This window comes from Solanum pennellii, chromosome 3, assembly GCF_001406875.1.
Source record: "Solanum pennellii chromosome 3, SPENNV200".
In the NCBI taxonomy this organism is placed as follows: domain Eukaryota; kingdom Viridiplantae; phylum Streptophyta; class Magnoliopsida; order Solanales; family Solanaceae; genus Solanum; species Solanum pennellii.
In genome coordinates this window covers 3,343,091-3,365,100 of record NC_028639.1, presented here as the reverse complement: position 1 = coordinate 3,365,100, position 22,010 = coordinate 3,343,091, and the positions used below count along the sequence as shown (strand labels likewise).

At 29.0% G+C, this 22,010-nt stretch overlaps 3 protein-coding genes and 1 non-coding gene across 4 annotated transcripts; all 4 read left to right on the top strand.

Annotated features, from left to right (window-relative positions):
* TRNAI-AAU lies at nt 1-74 on the top strand. Its single transcript has one exon. It is a non-coding gene; the product is annotated as a tRNA-Ile (tRNA).
* A 678-nt stretch (nt 75-752) lies between these two features.
* LOC107014029 (protein O-glucosyltransferase 1-like) lies at nt 753-4,847 on the top strand. The gene is made up of 7 exons (XM_015213896.2): nt 753-909; nt 1,335-1,530; nt 2,250-2,761; nt 2,946-3,138; nt 3,513-3,577; nt 3,683-3,893; nt 4,271-4,847. Exons 2-7 carry the CDS (start codon nt 1,363-1,365, stop codon nt 4,643-4,645), a joined length of 1,524 nt encoding a protein of 507 aa, XP_015069382.2. The 5' UTR covers nt 753-909; nt 1,335-1,362; the 3' UTR covers nt 4,646-4,847.
* Nucleotides 4,848-8,310: 3,463 nt separating this feature from the next.
* LOC107013954 (O-glucosyltransferase rumi homolog) lies at nt 8,311-13,214 on the top strand. Its single transcript, XM_015213831.2, has 6 exons — nt 8,311-8,460; nt 11,286-11,827; nt 11,920-12,112; nt 12,181-12,245; nt 12,346-12,556; nt 12,741-13,214. The coding sequence occupies exons 1-6, from the start codon at nt 8,311-8,313 to the stop codon at nt 13,077-13,079; spliced, it is 1,500 nt and encodes a 499-aa protein (XP_015069317.2). The 3' UTR covers nt 13,080-13,214.
* A 4,479-nt stretch (nt 13,215-17,693) lies between these two features.
* Nucleotides 17,694-22,008, top strand: LOC107013791 (O-glucosyltransferase rumi homolog). Its single transcript, XM_015213669.2, has 6 exons — nt 17,694-17,877; nt 19,865-20,466; nt 20,558-20,750; nt 21,096-21,160; nt 21,291-21,501; nt 21,574-22,008. The coding sequence occupies exons 1-6, from the start codon at nt 17,776-17,778 to the stop codon at nt 21,934-21,936; spliced, it is 1,536 nt and encodes a 511-aa protein (XP_015069155.1). The 5' UTR covers nt 17,694-17,775; the 3' UTR covers nt 21,937-22,008.
* The last annotated feature ends 2 nt before the right edge of the window (nt 22,009-22,010 follow it).

The following is a 22,010-nucleotide window of genomic DNA, read 5'->3' as shown; positions in this document are numbered from 1 at the left end:
GGCCCATTAGCTCAGTTGGTTAGAGCGTCGTGCTAATAACGCGAAGGTCGCAGGTTCGAGACCTGCATGGGCCAATTTTATTTTTTAAAAAAACTAGAAATATCAACATCAATGGAGAATTTATGATATATATATATATATATATATATTTTTTTTTTATTTTATTTTATTTTTTATTTTATGTCTAAGGACATAATGTGGAAGTGAGACAAATGGCCAAAATCATATATTTATAAGCCTCTATAGACTTAGGGTACATCTCAGGTACCTTCTTGTACAGTCTCACAAAAATATGAATATCTCTCAATTTTGAAGTTATTTTGAGTAATGATTTAATGTATAAATAGAAATTAGAGTCGTAAATCTTCTAATAGGTATTCAGACCTCTAACGAGACATTTGATCTAAATTTGAGAGAATTTTATGAATGTAATTTGCAATAAATTGAATCGACTTTTGTTCACAACCTATAAAAATTATCATACTGTCATGTCACATCATTCTTATCATATTAAACACTCTTATGTTAAAAAATAAACGAGTGGGTTGTTATAATTTCTTAATTATTTGGAGAAGCAAATTTTTCAGCTAAATGTTATTTAATATTTTTGCTCTGCAATTAATTAAAAACATTAAAAGAAGAAAAGAAATGTAAAAAAATAAATAACGTTTGGGTGCTAAAAAGATGGGCTTCCCCATAAATTAAGGTAAAAGCCCATTCAAATCTCTGGTCTAAGAGTGAGCCCAGTCAATTGACTCGGTCACTCACACTTTGTAATTTACTTCTCTACAACAAAAACAAAAATTTGTTAAATTTTAACAAAATACTGTTTTTTCTTTTCCCATTTTCAATTGCATGGCTCTATGTATTCAAGCTATCTTTTACACAATAATAAAGTTAGAAAAACAGGTGCAGAATTTCTTCCTTTATGTAACTTTTTAGAAGTTTGATATTTAAAATTTTAAAATAAGATATGTTTATCTGTAACATATATTGTTCATACTCTTTAAAAATGTCAAAATGTTTTGTCACATACTTCAAAAATAATATTTTTTTAAAAGAAAAATAACATATCTAAATATCAAAAGTGAAGAATTTGTGCAAATAACCGGCGAAAAAGACTAGTGACAATGCACTAATATAGTTTTTTAAGTTCACGAGAAAAAACTTTTCTCAAGGTGGAATTTTGCATGTCATCTGACAAATTTTGTACTATTAACAAGTATTTAGAAGAAATGAAATTCGTATAACTGACTCCAACTTGTTTTAGATTGATGCGTATCGTCAATAATTGTTATTGTTGGTTTAATCTGAATGTGTTGATTTGATTTCAGAGAATTTGAGGAGGGCAGAAGAAAACTCATGGAAATTGGATATCAAAGGGTTGGGAATCAAAGAAGATCTATTGAGTCATTTTGGCTTCCATTTTATATTAACAAACCCTTTGCTAAATACTTTCTTCTTTTCTTCATCTTCCTCCTCCTAATTGGTTCATACTTGTGGACAACCCAGCTCGACACAAATTCAAACGTAAGTTCCTTTATTTTACATTAGTAATTGTGAAAATCTTTCAGAAACAGTCTCTCTGCCTTCACGAGGCGTGGGTATGTTGTTGTTGTTGTTGTAATTGTTACTATGTGTTTTTGAGAAATCACATTGTCCCTTAATTTAGAACTCCAAAATCAAAAGTAAATTGTATTAGTTTGTAACTTTAATTGAAACAGTCTCTCTACCTTCACGAGATTGTGGTAAGGTATGCATAAACTCTACGCTTCTCAGACCTCACTTGTGGAATTTCAGTGAGTATGTTGTTGTAGGTTCAGACCTCACATGTGTAATTTCACTGAGTATATTGTTGTAGGTTCAGACCTCACCTGTGTAATTTTACTGAGTATGTTATTGTAGGTTTAGACCTCACCTGTGTAATTTCACTGAGTATATTGTTGTAGGTTCAGACCTCACCTGTGTAATTTCACCGAGTATGTTGTTGTAGGTTCAGACATCACCTGTGTAATTTTACTGAGTATATTGTTGTAGGTTCAGACCTCACCTATGTAATTTCACCGAGTATGTTGTTGTAGGTTCAGACTTCACTTGTGAAATTTCACTATGTATGTTGTTGTCGGTTCAGATCACTCTCTGAGTATGTTGTTGTAGGTTGCAACTTTGATTGTAGACCCTGTGTCCAATCGGGGCCAATTTTATTGATTTTTTTTGAATTTTTGTTGTGGTTTTTCGATATGTTGTAGGAATTGCAAAGTAGGAGAGGGAAATTTCCACTTAATTGTTCATCTGGTAACAACACAAGAACATGTCCAGTAAATTACTATCCAGCAGATTACAAATTCGTTAACGACAACCCTTCATCGTCTTCTCCAAACTGTCCACATTACTTTCATTGGATACACGAAGATTTAAAACCATGGAGGGAAACAGGTATAACTGAAGAAATGGTGGAGAGGGCTAACAGGACAGCTAATTTTAGACTTGTAATATTGAATGGAAGGGCTTATGTAGAAACATATGAAAAGGGGTTCCAAACTAGAGATGTTTTTACATTATGGGGAATTCTTCAGTTGTTAAGAAGGTACCCTGGAAAAATTCCTGATCTTGATATGATGTTCGATTGTGTCGATTGGCCTGTCGTTAGATCAAGTGATTTTGCTGGGGAAAATGCTGTTGCTCCACCCCCTTTGTTTCGATATTGTGGGGACAACGAAACGTTGGATATTGTTTTCCCTGATTGGTCTTTTTGGGGATGGTAAGGATACAAATTTCACTCTCAGTTTTTGTGTAGAGTTTTGTTGTTCAGAACTATGTTGCTCGGACCCTCTGAAAATGTTGTCACGTATTTTGAAGAGTTCGAGCAACATAGGTTCAGAATGTTGATTTATGAGATATTTTCATAATGCATGAATAAGTTGTTAGTTTGATTGATTTGGTAGGGCTGAAATCAATATAAAGCCATGGCAAGACTTGTTGAAGGATCTTGACAAAGGGAATAGGATGCAGAGATGGCTGAATAGAGCGCCATATGCGTACTGGAAAGGCAATCCGGAAGTTGCTGAGAAGAGAATGGAGCTCGTTAAGTGCAACGTGACTGAAAATCAGGAATGGAATGCTCGAATTTATGTCCAGGTGAACCTCCTTCCTTCATCAATATTGTCATTTAACTGAAAACTTTATAAGCGTGTCATCACGTTAAGTTAAGCTAACTTCAAAATAAGATGTCCTTTCATTAGGACACAAGGAATAAATCTTACTAAAAAGAATCTTAAACGGCTTCTGGATGCATCCTTTACTTTGTCGTTCATAGTAGTAGCTTGCCAAGTGGGAGAATGAGGACTGTTTCGACATTATAAATACATGTATAACTAGAATGTGAACCAATAAGGGTGAGTCCGGGCTAGTGAAAGATTGTAAAATCCAATGTCAGAGAGACTCATCACAAGTATGAACTCTGGTCTCGCCAAGGTTTCATAATTAACCGACACATTTGGTGCTGTTAACAGGATTGGAAAGAAGAGATAAAGCAAGGATTCAAGCATTCCGACTTAGGAAATCAATGTCACCATAGGTATATCCAAAACCAAATTTCATCATCATCTATTTCTATTATCCTCGGCCATTACACACGCTGCCTAGTAGAGACGTAAGTTTAATACTTACCAATTGCTTGCAGATACAAAATATACATTGAAGGATCTGCTTGGTCTGTTAGTGAGAAATATATTCTTGCTTGTGACTCAGTTTCTTTGCTAGTAACACCTCACTACTATGATTTTTTCTCAAGAAGTTTGTTGCCACTAGTCCACTATTGGCCCATAAATGAAGATGACAAGTGTGCATCCATCAAATTTGCAGTTGATTGGGGTAATAAATACAAGAAAAAGGTACTCCTCCGTCCCAATTTATGTAACTTAGTTTGCTTTGGCACTAAGCGTAAAAAGGAAAGAAAGACTTTTGAAATTTGCAGTCTAAAATAAATCAGAAATGTATGTATAACTATAAATCATTTCATTAAGGGTAAAATAAGTAATTTTAAAACTAGATTGTCATTCTTGTTGTGAAAGCGAGTCATATAAATTAGGACAAAGAGAGTGACGAACTATTATCGTATAACAACAAATCTCTCTACAACGACGTCGTACGCTACTATAGCAAAATGTTGTTGTAGAGAAACGTAAAGTATAACATAACATGGAAAGTTCAACTTTTATTATAAAATATTGTTATAGAGAGATCTGACTGTCTTGGTGACTTTTCTCAGGTACAAAGAATTGGTAGAGAAGCAAGTGATTTTATTCAAGAGGATTTGAAGATGGATTATGTATATGATTACATGTTTCATTTGTTAAATGAATATGCTAAGCTGCTTAAATACAAGCCAAAAGTGCCTAAAAATGCAAATGAACTCTGCTCAGAGATAATGGCATGTCCAGCTGAAGGTACTGAAAAGAAGTTAATGATGGAATCAATGGTGAATTGGCCAATTGATGAAAGTCCATGCAAAATGCCAATACCTTTTGATAAATTGTCACTTGATTCATATTATAAAAGAAAACAAAATTCAATAAAAGAGGTTCGTACATTGGAGAGAGATTACTTGAGGGAGCAAAGAATGAAAACTAAGATATTAGGTTAGTGTTAAATTTTAAACTTTTGTACTAATACTTTTAAGGTGATTTTTGTAATGTCATGAAAGAAATTTTCTATGCGACGAGCATGAGCGGAGGTACAACGTTACGTATGAGTTCGAACAAATTCAATAACTTTTGCTTGATTCTCGTGAGAGGATAAATGTAATTCAGCTCGATCTATCAGAAGAGCGAAAATATTTTTGTTGAGTTCTCGGAGATGTTAGGTTTGTATTAGAAAATCATTAGATATACATAAATATTTAATTACAAATTCAGTAACTAAAACTAGTACTCCCTTTGGTTCCATATTATACACACTCGTTAAGAAATACATTCACTCCTAAAAATAAGAGGGGTTTAATTAATATTATGGGAAAAGGATGTAAAAGATGTTTTAACTTTCGCTGAAATTATTGGTATGATATCAAATTTTATAGAAGATTTTTTATCTCCTGAACTATTTAATAGTATATTTTAAAAGCATATATGTGTCCACGTGGACACATTAGTATTTATAATTACGTAATATTTTTTATGTCTACTTGCGCATATATACCTTTAAAATACACTATTAAATAGCGCAGGGATAAAAGGTCCTTGCCAAAGCTTGGTATCGTAACAACAATTTTGATCAAAATTTAAATATATTTTAGACCTTTTTCTCTAATATTATATAACGGTCATGTAAAATTTGCCTATTTAAACAAGGGTAAATTTGAAAATATAATTATACATGATTACATAAAAAAAACTCATTTATTTTAGACTAAGAGCCCCTTGACATTACTGTTTTGTTTTGAGAATAAAATACTTTTATTGAAAATATTAAGTGTGTTTGACAAATCAATAAAAGTGCTTTTAAATGGAAGCATAAACACAGTTTTTCTGCCGTTGGGAAGAAATTAAAATTTCTGTTTTTTCAAAAATACAGAAGCTAAAACAAATAAAATATTTTTCTTGACTAAAATATCCTTTTAATATACACATATATCTTGTTAATTAATTAGCATGTTTTATAATTTTGGTTAAATTTAATTTAAGAATTTATTTTTATATTTTCTATACACAATTTTATAATTTATTTTATATTTATATATTATTATTTTATATATTTTGTATTATTTTTTTAGAATTAGAAAAAAATGCAACCAAATATATTAAAAGATTAGAAAAACGAAAAACAACCGTTAAAGATTTCAGTCTCCTAAAAAAGGTATAATATTGATTGAAAATCTGAACATGCAAATTTTTATTGAATAAAAATAAAAATAAAAATAAAAATTTAATTAATTATTTGAATAAATATTTAAAATAGTATCTCTTCATAAAACAATTACAATATTAGAAATACATTAATAGTTGTCATTTTATGTAAGTTGACTCTAAAATTTACTTTTCAAAAAGATATGTCAAACACAAATTGCTTATGAAAAACACCTTTCAAATTAATTAGCTAAATACAAATTGTTTTTTTCCTTTTAAAAAAACACTTTTCTAAAAAGTCATTTTAAAAAAGTGCTTCTAAAAATAAAGTTTCTTTTTAGAAGCAATACCAAACAGGCTCAGAGCCTAGATAATTTGACTTGTAGCTTTTAAGAGCTTTTACAATGTTTGGGTAGTTGAAAAAATGTTTTAAGTTAAAATAATATACTCCTATAAGTGAATTTTTGAGGGTTTTTTTATTGTTCAAAATATTGAATTGTTCAAAGTTTAAGGTGATCGATGTTTGAATTTTTTTGGTTCTACCCTTTAAATTTTTTTTATAATTTTTAGAAGATAAATTGCACTACTTAAAAGATTATACTCTCTGTGTTCCTAATTACTTATTCATTTTTGTCTTTACACACTTATTAAGGAAATAATAATTGACATAGTGATTTAACCATTTTAACCCTATTAATTGATAGAATTTCAATATCAATTTACTCATCAGTCATCATAGAGGTTTTGCCTTTTCAATAAATATTAACTCTCTAATTAAATTGCATGTATAGATAAATTCTTTTTGTATCTTTTATTGATTTGCTAAAATGAAAGTAAAAAAGTCAAAATTAAACAGGTGAAAATAGAGTGAGTATTTATGATACAATATAGTTTGAATTATATTCTTAAATGTTTTTTTTAATATGTATGTATTACCTCATAAATTCACTTAATATAGAATAAAGAAAATAATGAAAATAATAAGTCCAAATTATACCTTTTGACTTATAAGTCAAAATTCAAAAGTCAATTTAAACAAGTTCTTGATAAGCAGTTTAAATAAATTATAAATTTTTATTGATTTGTCAAACACACTTAATTTCCTATTCGTACATTCTGATTATTTGCGTATAATTCAATTCATCAATGATAAATATTCCTTAATTGTTTTTGGTAAGCAATCTATATGGTTACATATTTATTAGATAACTATATAAATAGTGGACCATAAAAAATATGGCATGTAAATTTTTTATAAATATATCAACGCAAAGTAGGTTGATACAATTATATGGTTACATATTTATTAGATAACTATATAAAAAGTGGACCATAAAAAATATGGCATGTAAATTTTTTATAAAAGAAATTCACATTCTTGTTAAAATTTATTTATCGAAAATATGAATATAATTTGATCATTAAGTTGTCAAAAAATACTATAAAATATTTTAATGAAAAGGTTGATACAATTATATGGTTACATATTTATTAGAAAACTATATATATAGAATTAATCTTATGCATATTTGGTAGTACATTAAACTTTTTACTAATGTTATAATACCTTAGTTACAAGTAAGAGCTATAATTAGTAAGTATTATATTTAATTTTAAAGAATAACTTCTAATTGATGAGATAAACTTTTTTCATCCGTTAAGAAGTTAAAAATGAGTTTTATACAATGGATTAAGATACTTTGTGTAAAAATGGATCATAAAAATTATGCATGCAAAATTTTTATAAAAGAAATTCACTTTCTCGTTAAATTTATTTATTGAAAACATGAATATAGTTGATCATTAAGTTGTTCAAAAAATACCATAAAATATTTTAAAGAAATACTTAATAAATTGAATGATCATCCGAGGAATTGACTCCCTAAAGCAAATAGTGCGGAAAAGAATGAAAGAATATCAGAAAAGGAGTAAATTGATTATATGAGACTCATATTAAGTTATTATCGAAAATGTAAAAAAGTCAACTATACACATAAAAAAGTTCGGATAAATAAAAAAGAAAGAAGAAAAAATTTAAGTTATTCAAGCTCTTATTTGCCATGTCGTCGTGAGATACTAATGAAAAAATATCTATATTTGATTACTGACTAAGTCTAAATGATTTTCAGTTCATACGTCTTTAATTCAGCTCTCTATTATGTATGTTTTTATTTGTTGATTACTTATATAGTCCGCAATAAAAAAAATTCAATCTAAATTTAAGTAACTATTTTACGAAACATATAAAAATTTAAAAAGTTATTTACACATTTAGGCTCAAGCCTATTTAATTAGTTTAGTTGGGCCTATGCCTAGGAGGAACAATTTGTTGCTACTATAGTATACAAAAAAATACTCTATATACATTTTACAGATTACAGATATCCCCAAAATCTAAGAGGTATAAATTAACACTTTTAGTATAGAATAAAAATAATTAGAAGCTATATATATATATATATTGTTTATGTTTGATAAACACAATTTTAGTCCATTAATGGCTACCAAGACGAAAACTAGTGCTATAAGATCTTCGATAATAATCCTCGTCTCCCTTTTCCTCTTCATAGGAGTTATGCTCTCCACCCGATTCCGTCGCGCTCCCTTCGATATTAATGTAAGTTCATCTTTCTTAAATATTCTGATTAATTGATCGTTTATTTATACAACATTCTAGATCTCTCGTACATGTACGATAATTGAGTCTGGCTAAATTCAATTTTGATATGTGCAATCTCATGGTTTGGTTTGGTGCAATTTCTTTTATTTTTGTCGAAATGATACTTCTTTATATTTAGAAATAATTTAATTTTAGAATAAGCGGACTTCAGTAATAGTAGCCATTTTGAATTAATCCGATTACTTGTTTTTGGCAAAGCTTATTAGTCCTATATACACATTGAATTGATATGATTATAGCTGTAGTTTATGGTAGTATTTTTAATAGATTTTGAATATATATATATTTTAAAAGATACAGTTGATCTAATCTGATTATATATTAAAAATAGTTGATCTAATCTGATTATATATTAAAAATTAGTTAAATTATACTCGAGACAATGAAACAATTTTCCTATGATGGATACACCAAGTGTATGTTGTAGAGAAGAGATAATGGGTGAATTTAATTGAATTTAGATGAAATGAGTTAAAAAATAATAGATTATTAACCGATACAAAAGTTAATTAGGTTGAAATGAATTAAAACGCATATCAAAAAATATTTTGAAGAAATTTCTCATGGATCAAATCATTTCAATTCATGATTGGATACAAAATTTTAAAACTGACAATTTTTATTAAAAATACTTATGTAATTTTAAACATATTATAATATTTTTATTACTATATAACTTTTGAAATTTCGTAACATTTAGTACAAAATAAGGTTACTCAAGGGTAAGGGTAATAACCAAAAAAGAAGAGGGAGATAATTTCACCTTTTATATTGGCATACATAATTTCATTACATGATACTTAAAAAGAAAGTATTTTAATAATTTTCTTATTTTGTACATTCTGATTATTTGCATATAATTCAATTCATAAATGATAAATATTCCTTAATTGTTCTTGGTAAGCAATTTAAACAAACTATAAACTTAGTATATTTATATATCAACTCAAAGTACATTGATACAATTATAATATGGTTACATATTTATTAGATAACTATATATATATATATACACAATTGAATCTAATGCATATTTGGTAATACATTAACCTTTTTATTAATATTATAATGCCTTAATTACAAGTAAGAGCAATAACTAGTATTATGTTTAATTTTAGAGAATAACCTCGAATTAATGAGATAAAATTTTATTTCATCCGCTAATTAAGAAGTTTTTACGAAATGTGTCAAGTTTAAAAAGTTTATATACTCTAATTAGCCTATTTTATTTTTAAATAAATATATAAATGTAAATATACATTGTACAGATTGCAATATTTTAGAAATATAAAAGAGAAATAAAATTCCCACTAAGAGATATAAATTAACACTCAATTTAAAATAAAAAAAATTAAAAAATTAGCACTTAGTATAAAAGAAAAAATAATAATTAGCAGCTATATATATTTTTTTTATTGAGCTGAACAAGTTTATTGTTTATGTTTAATAAACACAATTTTAGTCCATTAATGGCGATTAAGACGAAAATTAGTACCGTAAGATCTTCAGTAATAATCCTCGTCTTCCTTTTCCTCTTCATCGGAGTAATCCTCTTTCGTGCTTTGTTTGAAATTAACGTAAGTTCATTTTTCTTAATCGATTTCTTGATTAATTGATCGTTATCATTAAATTGATATGATGTAAAGTTGTAACTTGTAGTAGTATTTTTTTTTTAATGGATTTTTGGATTTTTTTTGTGTGAAAGATATAGTTGATCTAATCTAATTTTGAATTAAAATTAGTTAAGTTAATTTTTGAAAAATAATGATAGTTATTTTAGAATGTGGTGTACGAGACAATGAAACGATTTTCCAATAGCAAGTACACCAGGTGTATATTGTAGATGTGATAATTGATGAGCTGAATTGAATTTATACGAATCAAACTGTACTAGGTTTAATTAAAATGGATGGATTGTTGGCTTATACAAAAATTACTTAGCTGAAATGGATTATAATGCGGAACAAAAAGTATATTGAAGAATTTTCTCATGAATCAAATCGTTTCAATTCATGATTGGACATATAATTTTTTTTAAAAAAAATATGTAATTTCAAATATATTATGCTCTATTTTTATGACTATAAAACTTTTGAAATTTCAAAATATTTTAGTACAAAAAAAAGTTACTCAAGGGTATGGGTAATAACCAAAAAAAGAAGAGAGAAGATAATTTCACCTTTTATATTGGCATACATAATTTAATAAGTTTGTTATTTGTAGATAAATTTTAGCTTGACTTTATCTAATACAACAAAATCAAACACTAGACAAATTTGGACTTTTTAAGTTTTATATTGAGATAACCCCTCATCATTGCAACCAAACATCCCCATATAGTTTTAAAATTTAAAAGGTGTTAAATTGTGTGTCCATACAAAATTATCTCAAGACTTATGATCTAGTGGAACATATGAGATAGGATAGGGTTGCTCAAATGGTAAATTTCAACTATATATTGTGTGTGTTCCCATCAGAATCGGACTTAGGTGGGAGTTTGTGAGTTCGAACGAATCCAGTAACTTTTTCGTAGATTCTATATTTGTACTAGAAATTTAAACAAATATATATGTATATTAACTTATGAACCCTTAACATAATTGATTGATGGTTTCGTGCTAAGGAAGAGACTGTGGAAATGTTTTTCACACTAGAGTACTGGATTTGAACCTGTAAACTCTTAATCCCGACTCTGCCTCTGCTTTCCATGTGTGTGTATTCAACTACTCAATCTTGATACTCTTGTTTTTGTTGATTGACAGTCCATTCTCACTGATACAACTCCAACAGTCTCATTACAGCCCCAAAAGAAGCTACAAATCGAACTAAATTGTACAAATGGGAACCTCACAAACACTTGCCCTGCTTCTTACTATCCGTTAAAGTTCACGAATCAAAATCAATCCAATTCATCATCACCAACATGTCCAGATTACTTTCGATGGATCTACGATGACCTATGGCCTTGGAGAGAAACAGGAGTCACCAAAGCAATGGTGATGTCAGGCAAAAACAATGCAGATTTTCGATTGGTGATCGTGGATGGAAGAGCCTACGTTGAAACGTATCGAGAGTCATTTCAAAGCAGAGACACATTTACATTATGGGGGATTTTACAAATGTTACGTAGGTACCCTGGAAAAATACCTGATTTGGACCTGATGTTCGATTGTGGTGACAGTACAGTTACTAAGACAAAATCCTATCGACTTCCTAATGCCCCTGCTCCTCCACCTCTGTTCCGATACTGTGGAAATAACGCGAGTTTGGATATTGTTTTTCCAGATTGGTCATTCTGGGGATGGTATAGTTACCCCTAATTACTATCATTGCTTGCAATATTTATCTGATCATCTCTAACTTTCTCTTTTTGTTCGAAAAAAAAACAATTTTTAGGGTAGAGATTAATATAAAGCCTTGGGAAACACTGTCAAAGGAGTTAAAAAAAGCGAATGAGAAGTTAAAATGGAGCAAAAGGGAACCCTATGCATACTGGAAGGGCAATCCTTATGTTAGTAGAACCAGGATGGATATGCTCAAGTGCAATGTTTCCGAAAAACAGGACTGGAATGCGCGTATATATAAACAGGTAATGACTCATCTACGTTGTTCATCGTCAGGAAACACAAATACTAAAACAAAATTGAACATATGTAGGACTGGATTAAAGAACAGAAGCAAGGGTTCAAGCAATCAAATTTAGCTAGTCAGTGCAAACACAGGTATGAAAATGATTATCGATATCCTGAGTGTTCGTTAAATATATATATATATATATATGTATCGTCGATCTTAAATGTTGTTTTGTGCAATTTATGTCAGATACAAGATTTATGTTGAAGGAAACACATGGTCCGTGAGCGAAAAATACATTCTGGCCTGTGATTCTGTTACGTTACTTGTAAAACCAGACTACTACGATTTCTATAGCAGAGGTTTGATGCCGTTGAAACATTACTGGCCTGTAAATAATAATGACAAATGCCGATCTATCAAACATGCTGTTCACTGGGGGAATACTCATCAAAAAGAGGTAATATATTTTAACATATTTTACTTCAAATTTTATAAAATCGAGTGGTCTACCACTCTGTACCTCCACGAGGTGGTCATAAGGTCTGCATCCATTCTATTCTTCTTCTCAGACCCCACACTTTGGTGTTGGACATATCTGCTCATGTTAATTTGACTACATTTTTTTTTGGCGAACAAATCAGGCTCAGGAGATTGGTAAGGCAGCAAACGATTTCCTACAAGAAAAACTCAAAATGGATTATGTTTACGATTACATGTTCCATCTCTTGAGTGAGTACGCAAAGCTATTGAAATACAAGCCCGCGATACCTAAAAAAGCAATTGAACTTTGTTCAGAAGTAATGGCATGTCCAGCTGAAGGTGTGATAAAGAAGTTCATGGAAGAATCTATGGTTAAAGGCCCCTCCGACGCGATACCTTGCAACATACCACCTCCATTTAGTCCTGCAGATGTTCACTCTCTTCTTGTTACAAAAGAAAAATTGATTAAACAAGTTGAATCATGGGAACAACAATACTAGAATAAGAACAAAACCAAACAACATCGAATATTTTAGTTGTTTTTTTCTTCATATTCATGTGTCAAAGGTTCATTTTGCTATTCAGTGACAAATTTTTGAATCAATAAACTATTAATTTTGGTTTCGCCTCTGCAAGTTTAACCACTATGTTGTAGATAGAGTAATTGCCTAATAAGTGATTAACAAGTTTTGACTTGGCTAAACTTTTTTATTAATTGGTACTTTGGAGTACTTGATTTCTTATTGTTATTCTCCTCTTTATTAGGCGCGGCAGAAGTTGATTTTCAAGTTTGACGAATTTAGAAATTTTGTTAAGAATATTTAAAAATTTAATGTATATATAACTACAAGGTTATTTTTATCAACATATATAGTATAGTATTAGTTTCTATAAGCATAACATAATATTTCCATCAAGGATGTACGAGTCAGTAACAAAGGCAGTAATTTCTTAAGGGGTGTCCATAAATAACTCTTTTCAAAAAGTAGAACTACTAATCAAATACAAGCATGTTAAGTGTTTAAATTTATAATTAATTTTATGTCACTTTAATTAATTAACATGTGTTTTACTTTATTAACATGAAATTTAAAACAAGTTCAGTTTGAAAGTTATTAATCCATAATTTCAATTTGTTTGCCTTATTTTCTTTTTTATCTAGAAAAGAATGTTTTTTTCCAACTCTTTAATCCTTACTTTTTACAGGGTAATCATAAGATTAAATAAAATTTTGATACATTCTACACATCTTTAGTTTGGAACCATAAAATTTAAGAGTATTTTATTTTTTACTTTTTAAAATTCTAATATTTCAAATCGAATCAAACAAATTGAAATAAAAAAATAGAATATTTAATTATTGAAATTAACGAAAACATACAACCACCCTCAAAATAATAAGCATACGACACACTATTTACTAGATGTATCGTAACGATTACATTTCAGTAAATTGTGGGATAATGTTCGATAGAAATATTAAATCCCAATTTAATATTACTTTAAAATTGCAGTAACACAGCGTACTGAACTGAAATTTGATTAAATAAAAGGAATTGGTCGTTGAAAAACCTTTTATTAGTAGATTTGATTAAATGAAAGGAATTGATAGCTGAAAAACCTTTTATAAGTGGATTTGTACAAGTTTAAGTTTAAGTCTAGCATATAGTTTTCCGCTAATATCAAATTAAAAATTATATTTTTTTATTAGTATAAATTACTTTTATACTTAATATATAATTTTAATTCCAAATTTTCATCTATAGTAAATTTCTAGTCTTAAATCTCAGCTAATCAAATATACTTAAGATAAATCTTAATAGTTTAGTTGATTGATTGTCTAAATTTTATTTTGTTGATGAGGACTTTATTCTATAGTAATTTGTTGCTGAGAATTCGATTTGTAATCTCATTTTCTTTGAATTATCTATGTTAATCAAATATCCTATTTAACAAGAGGTTGTTTGATTGGGAACAAGTTATTTCACGATAAGTTATTCTAGAATTAGCTATTTTGAAATAATTTGTTCCATCATGTATATGAAATAACTTATCCCATTACAATAATATAAATGATAGGATAAATTATCCCAAATAAAATAATTTTTTTATAAAATTACTATATTTTTAATTTCTCACACCAAACAATCCTCGAGTCCGAGTCCTCAATACTACCAAACCTTTACATTATCTCCACGTAGGGGATGGTGAAAATTATTGTGTCTTTGACAATATTACCCTTCGCTTACATCATCATGAAAAATTAAACATCACTTTTATCATGTTTTGTTTGTGCCCTTCGTTTGTGTAGTTCTTACATACTCTCTCACATGTGTTTTTGGTAAATATTTTAAAGTTTTAGGATAATTTCAAATGTATGAAAACAATAGCGTGGACCTCAACTACATGCTTTTGAAATTGAGGATTACTAAAGTTTATTATTTATAATAAATAATTATGTTTTATATATTTTATTTTTAAATTTATTTATTAATATATTATTAAATATAATAAATTAAATAAGAAATTGATTCAAAATATAACTTACTATTTTTATTTATGTCCATTCAATGAGCAACTTCCATACTAAAATTAGAATTAATAGTTATTTATTTAAAAACATGATTATATTCTTATCAGTTTGAATATTTCATTCTCTTGTTATCTCAAAAGATGTGATGTTGATATTTCATAATAATGACCGAATAAAATTTAGAAAAACATTAATTAAAAAATCCATAAAGATAAAAATTGAAATACATTTAATAAAAAACACAAAAATACATATTTATATATATAAAATATACCTTTTGAGTAAATATACAATTATTTAATAAAAGAAATTTTTACTTTCTATTTGTTTCTAAACATAAATCTACATTCCAATGATCTTCTTTTTGTTTCTTTTGTTATAAACCATATTGCCAAATCGGAAGAGTGACTTTATTCAAGTTTCTTAACACGAACAAAATTAAAAGCAATTTAAATTAAAGGAAAATTCAAAATTTAAATTTATTTGATTATAAATACAAATTAAAGTTGGTAAGTGAACAATATTACATATTTATATTTGTTCAAATTTTATTGCTGTATTTTTTTCTATTTTAATTTATTTTTTTTACTTTTCTTTTTAATTTATTATATATTCAAAGATTATGTTTAAGATATCATAAATTATCAAAGCAACTTAAAATATTGTATCATAAACTTGAAAATTACATAAAATACACTATAAGTCACAGTGAATAAGAGGCTAGACACCTTAAATTCTTTATTTTTTCTTTTAAAAAGAAAATCTTTAATCTACCCTTACAATACTATCATTTCCCTGTGAAATTGAACAACAGATGGAACAACATATATTATTCTCTTACAATACTATCATTTTCCTATGAAATTGAACAGCCGATGAAACAATATATATTATTGAAAGTCACGTAAAATCACAATAATTAACAACTAAAATATTTTGAAATCATATAAAAAAAATTGGTTCACTCTCCTAATTACATACGTGTGACATAAATTCTAACAAAAGAAATAACATATATTGTTTAAAAATGACAAAAATAAATAAATCACAACAATTAACAACTTAAAATTATTTTTTTTAAAAAAACATATACAAAAGCAAAATTCTATCTGTATCACATATATAGAAACAAAGAAATACCCCCTCTGTCTCAATTTATGTGGCGTTTTTCGAATTTCAAGATTCAAACAAGTTTGTTTTTGCCTGTAAATTTATTATATATCATTTAATTTTTAAATTCTCAATTATTGTAACTTATAATACTATTTACATAGTTTACAAATATATAAATTCTATTTAAACTTTTTTAAAAAATTTACGAATAAATTTCTCATCAATTCCAAATTATTTAATTTTGAGAAAATAAAAAATATCATATAAATAAAAAACTCATCACTCTCTTAGAATAAAGGAAGTGCAAAATAATAATTCCAAAAATGGCTCATCAAAAACTACTCCTATTCCCTCCCACGCTGCACCCTTAACAGAACAAATAAAGAAAACAGGCCCCTCAATTTGAGGCATACTAATTATTACTGCACACATTTACGCGGTGCAGTGGATAGTGTTATTCTTTTTTTAACTAAAATTTTTAAGTTTGTACTATGAGTGCAAATATATTTTTTATGAAAAGTGTAACTTTTTATATTACTAATTTGAATTAATCAAATTTCAATATAGATATCAAATTTAAATAGAGAAAAAGGGATAATATACAAGTATTTCCTCAACCTATGTCTGAAATTTCAGAGACACACTTATATTATACTAAAGTACTATTACCCCGGAACTTATTTTATTAATAATTTTCTAACCCTTTTCGGCCTACGTAGTATTATCTTGTGGCGCCAATGCTGGTCGACTTTTTTTCTCCAAGCTAGTGTATTTTCCCGAGAAAAAATAATAAAAATATTGTTAGTGCACAATATTTGCAACAAATTTTAAACATATGGAAAATAAATAAATCACACAGATGGAATCTGAAAAAACATAAATATTTTGTTGATAATTATTATGGGTACATTTTTGTTCCTCCCGCGATTCTATTTTTCCTATGATTTATTCCTTAATTTGAGAGTCGTTAGTGACATATTTTTCGAACTAATATGATATAACTTTGACCTTTATACGAATATTTCATGACCTTTGTGAACTATTCAAGATGCCTTTCAAAAAAATATAATACTCTTTATATAGTCATAAACTAAAATTTAAGATTTAGCCTCCAAAAATTCTAATTAAAATTAAATATATAACTTGAATCTCAACTTCCTCACCTTATTTTGCAGCATACAAACTCTGTTTAATTACTTCACATTATTCTTCTGTTTCCACTTTGCACTTTTTCTTCAAATAAAATAAAACTATTCACCTCCTCCTCTTCCTCAGTCAGGGTACCAAAAGTCAAAAATAAATTACATCACCCACTTATTCTCTCTTTTTATTAATAATATATATATATTTATTTACCAAATTTCAAATGCCGTTTTAAGGTGGGATACTCTAAAAGTCTTTGTACCTCTAAAAATAAAAGTAAAAGTTTGGTTTATATTGACAAAATTGACATTTATTATAGAGGAAAAATTTGTCACCTATAATTTCAAAGGTATATTGGCGGTGCATGCAACAAATTAGTTGTATGTTTCATCATTAAAGATAATATAATGGCGACCAAGACAACATCTTCACTAACACTTTTTGTTTCTCTTCTTCTCTTCATCGGAGCTATTTTCTCCACCCACTTCCTTTACTCTCCATTCAACAATGTAAGTTACTCTTATTAATTTTATACGCTTTAGTTTCATTTCTGAATTATTGACAATCTTGAAAATATCTGTTTATTTATATAACTGAGCTTAAATACGTTGTCAGTTTTATATAATGAGTGAAATACATTTTAAATTCTCGCTAGTTTCATGCTCCTACAAAAATTTGAGACTATTATATTGCTATGTGATCTTATCCATCAGGAATGTATCTAAATTTAGTTTGTCACGTAAATAAGTATTTTTAATTTTAAAAATAACATTGATAATTTATGTCAAATTTAAAATATTTTCGATACTTCTTTGTTAATTAAGTTAAATGTGTTTTTTTCTTCACAGACTTTAACAAACACCAGAAGAAAAACAAAAGAAATGCTTAATCCGTTTGAAAAAAAAAGTTACTTATTCAGATTATTATCTGAAAGTGCAATCATATTACTATTAGGAGGCATTTGCAGTTTTTCTTAATTGTGAATTTTAAATGATTTTTGACCATATTTTATTTGAAATTTCTTTGATAAAATTCTGGATCCACCACAAAATACGTGATATAATTTTTTAAAAAAGTGTTGAATAATATTTCATCTTTGTCTTAATAAATAAATTTATATTTTTATTTATTTATTTTATCATGAGATATTTATATGAATATTTTAAAATTATGTAAAAAAAGAAAAATCCAATAGTGGCCGTACATTATTGAAGGTGCAATAAAAATTGTTGGGCGAATATGCGGCGGATTTGTAATTTAACCCATTTTTTACGCTGTCCTTTAGCTTTTTATTTTAAAGTATTATTAAAACATTATTATATGAAACAATTTTTGCTGTGAAAATTACGCCAAGTGTCTCTGTATAAGTTAACGTGGCATTATTTTGTGCTATCATTACGCATTCTCGTTTCTGTTACCCATGTTATAATACAATATATTTTATCCGCTTTAATTTGTCATGTTATGTTTTTCAAAAATTAAATTAATTAATTTTTAAAGTTAAATTAAATTATATTAATTTAATATTTTAAATAAAAAATTTAAATATTCAAAAATTATATGTAAAGTACTATAAATTACAATTTTACATATAAATATGATGAAAAAATATATTAAAATATTAGTTAAAATTCTTTAAAATTGACTTTATAAATAGAAACTATGACAACCAAATACTGAACGCAAGGAGTAACTTTTAGGTCTTAAATGTAGAAAGTTGGAAGAAAGAGTTGCTAAAAAGAAAAATAGACATTATTTTTAGAACAAATTAAAAAAAACAAATTGATGCGGAGGGGATATATATTATTTTAGGCTTTAATTTTATTATTGCGTATTGTTTTCTTTGCTTCGATTATTATATTATATGTGTTGTTACTATCTATGAAAATAGATAAACAATCTTTTTACCTTCGCAAAGCAAGTAAGGTCTCGAGTCATTGTATTTTTGTAATCATGCATGCTAAAGGAAAACAAGAACAAAGTTGGACTAATTACTTAATATGCTACATTTTGAAACTGTTATAGTAACAAAATAAAAATAAAAATGAGGATTTATGTGCTAATGTGAAACAACTTCAACTACTTTTTGATCATCTCGTTCCTTCACCCTTGTGATTATAGGACATTGTTCGTTATATAAACCATCCATGATCGGAGGCGGACCCATATTTATATTTGGGGATACACGTGCAACTGTTAAACTTTAGAAAAAAGTTATATGTATATCTATCTTGAGAATATTATACGAACTAATTGTGCTCCCATGAGGAGTATAGGAATGCCCTTGTATCGCTTGTACAGGCTAGAGGAACCTCCTAGAAAACTTTTCTCTGTTGTTTTTCCAAAGTCTTCAAATCCTGGGTTCACGTATGTGACCATGATGTCGTCTCCATGGCACCATATATTCAACATTCATATCTAGTTCTTGTCTACATTGTGAACCAATTCATCGTCTTGTTGAATTTACGCTAATGGTTTATTCTTCCACATTGACAGTCCACCACAGGATATTCTCCACGAAAGACAATAGTAACCCGCGTTATACGCTACAATCACACTTATGCAACCCCAGCAGTCTCAAAACAGCCCCTGAAGAAACTGGAAATCCAACTAAATTGTACACTTGGGAACCTCACAAGAACTTGCCCTGCATCTTACTACCCGTTGAAGTTCACGGAACAAAATGAATCCTCTACATCATCTTCTCCGCCGCCTACATGTCCAGATTACTTTCGTTGGGTCTACGATGACCTATGGCATTGGAGAGAAACAGGAATCACCAAAGAAATGGTGATGAGAGCCAAAAGAACGGCAGATTTTCGGTTGGTGATAGTGAATGGAAGAGCATATGTTGAAACCTATCATAAGGCATTTCAAAGTAGAGACACATTTACATTATGGGGCATTTTACAAATGTTACGTAGGTACCCTGGTAAAGTACCTGATTTGGACCTGATGTTCGACTGTGTCGACTGGCCAGTTCTAAAGACTGAATTCTATCGACACCCTAAGGCCCCTGTTCCTCCACCTCTGTTTCGATACTGTGGGAATGATAGTAGTTTGGATATTGTCTTCCCAGATTGGTCATTTTGGGGATGGTACGAACCTCAATTTCTCGCATATATATTGATTTGATAATCTTATATGCTTTATTGAACTTTCTCTTTTTGTTCCGAAAACATTGTGTAGGCCAGAGATTAATATAAAGCCGTGGGAGACTTTGTCGAAGGATTTGAAGAAAGGGAATGAGAAGATGAAATGGACCGAAAGGGAACCATATGCATACTGGAAAGGCAATCCTGTTGTTGCTGAAACCAGGAGGGATCTGCTCAAGTGCAATGTTTCAGAAAAGCAGGACTGGAATGCACACGTATATGCTCAGGTATCTTGTTCTACGACATATGTAATCATCAGTGGCGGACACAGGATTTTCATTAAGGGTTGTCAATGGTTATAGCAAAAAAAATTATAAATAGACTAGTAGGAAACTTAAACAGACAACTTCATATAGTATCTGTAAATCCCTAACCAATAGACTAGACCTTCAACTTTTTTCGAGAGGTGTCAATTTATGTATTTATATTTATAAAACTAAAATTTAACCACTACATATAAAGGACTAAGGGTGTCGCTCAACACCCATTGGACCAAGATAGGTACGCCACTGGTAATCATGTTTGTTGTCGCATGTCAGAAATTTAAGTGATGAATCTATGAAAATATGTAGGACTGGGCTCAAGAAGAGAAGCAAGGGTACAAGCAATCAGACTTAGCTAATCAGTGCATCCACAGGTACGAAAAATAAAGTTGTTTCTCTTACCGGTTTTAGCTTTATTTTTCGTTAACATGTCCATGTTTGTTAACTATATCTTCCTAAACGTTGTCCGATTTTTCTCTCTTCTTCATTATGCAATTATGTCAGATACAAGATTTATGTAGAAGGATCTGCATGGTCCGTGAGTGAAAAATATATTCTGGCATGTGATTCTGTTACGTTACTTATAAAACCCCAGTACTACGATTTCTACACCAGAGGTTTGATGCCTCTGCAACATTACTGGCCCGTAAAAGACAAAGACAAATGCAGATCAATCAAGCATGCTGTTGATTGGGGGAATACTCATGAACAAGAGGTAATCTATAATCCAACCCCAACTCATCACTGTCTTCACCATCTTATTGGCATTCTTTGGTGAATAACATAGGCACAGGCGATTGGCAAGGCAGCTAGCGATTTCATTCAAGAACAACTAAAAATGGATTATGTGTACGACTACATGTTCCATCTCTTGAGTGAGTATGCAAAGCTGTTGAAATACAAGCCAACTGTACCTCGAAAAGCAGTTGAGCTTTGTTCAGAAGCAATGGCATGCTCAGCTGAAGGACTGACAAAGAAGTTCATGTTACAATCTATGGTTGAAGGCCCCTCAGACGCGATACCTTGCAACATGCCACCTCCATATGGCCCTGCAGGTCTTCACTCTATTCTTGATAGAAAAGAAAATTCGATAAAACAAGTTGACTCGTGGGAACAGCAGTACTGGAAGAAACAACAACGAAGATTTTAGTTTTTTTTTTTCACATCTTGATCTGGAATTCCAGATTTGGCACGATTCAGAGCAGCGACAATTGTAACAACAGA

What these genes read in the sequence shown, in the direction of transcription:
- LOC107014029 (XM_015213896.2), top strand. Translation starts at nt 1,363, where the DNA reads ATGGAAATTGGATATCAAAGGGTTGGGAATCAAAGAAGATCTATTGAG. An exon ending in AGCTCGACACAAATTCAAAC is followed by an intron (nt 1,531 to 2,249) that starts GTAAGTTCCTTT and finishes GATATGTTGTAG; the next exon opens with GAATTGCAAAGTAGGAGAGG. An exon ending in GATTGGTCTTTTTGGGGATG is followed by an intron (nt 2,762 to 2,945) that starts GTAAGGATACAA and finishes TTGATTTGGTAG; the next exon opens with GGCTGAAATCAATATAAAGC.
- LOC107013954 (XM_015213831.2), top strand. Translation starts at nt 8,311, where the DNA reads ATGTTTGATAAACACAATTTTAGTCCATTAATGGCTACCAAGACGAAA. An exon ending in GATTGGTCATTCTGGGGATG is followed by an intron (nt 11,828 to 11,919) that starts GTATAGTTACCC and finishes AACAATTTTTAG; the next exon opens with GGTAGAGATTAATATAAAGC. An exon ending in GGAATACTCATCAAAAAGAG is followed by an intron (nt 12,557 to 12,740) that starts GTAATATATTTT and finishes CGAACAAATCAG; the next exon opens with GCTCAGGAGATTGGTAAGGC.
- LOC107013791 (XM_015213669.2), top strand. Translation starts at nt 17,776, where the DNA reads ATGGCGACCAAGACAACATCTTCACTAACACTTTTTGTTTCTCTTCTT. An exon ending in TTTACTCTCCATTCAACAAT is followed by an intron (nt 17,878 to 19,864) that starts GTAAGTTACTCT and finishes CCACATTGACAG; the next exon opens with TCCACCACAGGATATTCTCC. An exon ending in ATGCACACGTATATGCTCAG is followed by an intron (nt 20,751 to 21,095) that starts GTATCTTGTTCT and finishes GAAAATATGTAG; the next exon opens with GACTGGGCTCAAGAAGAGAA.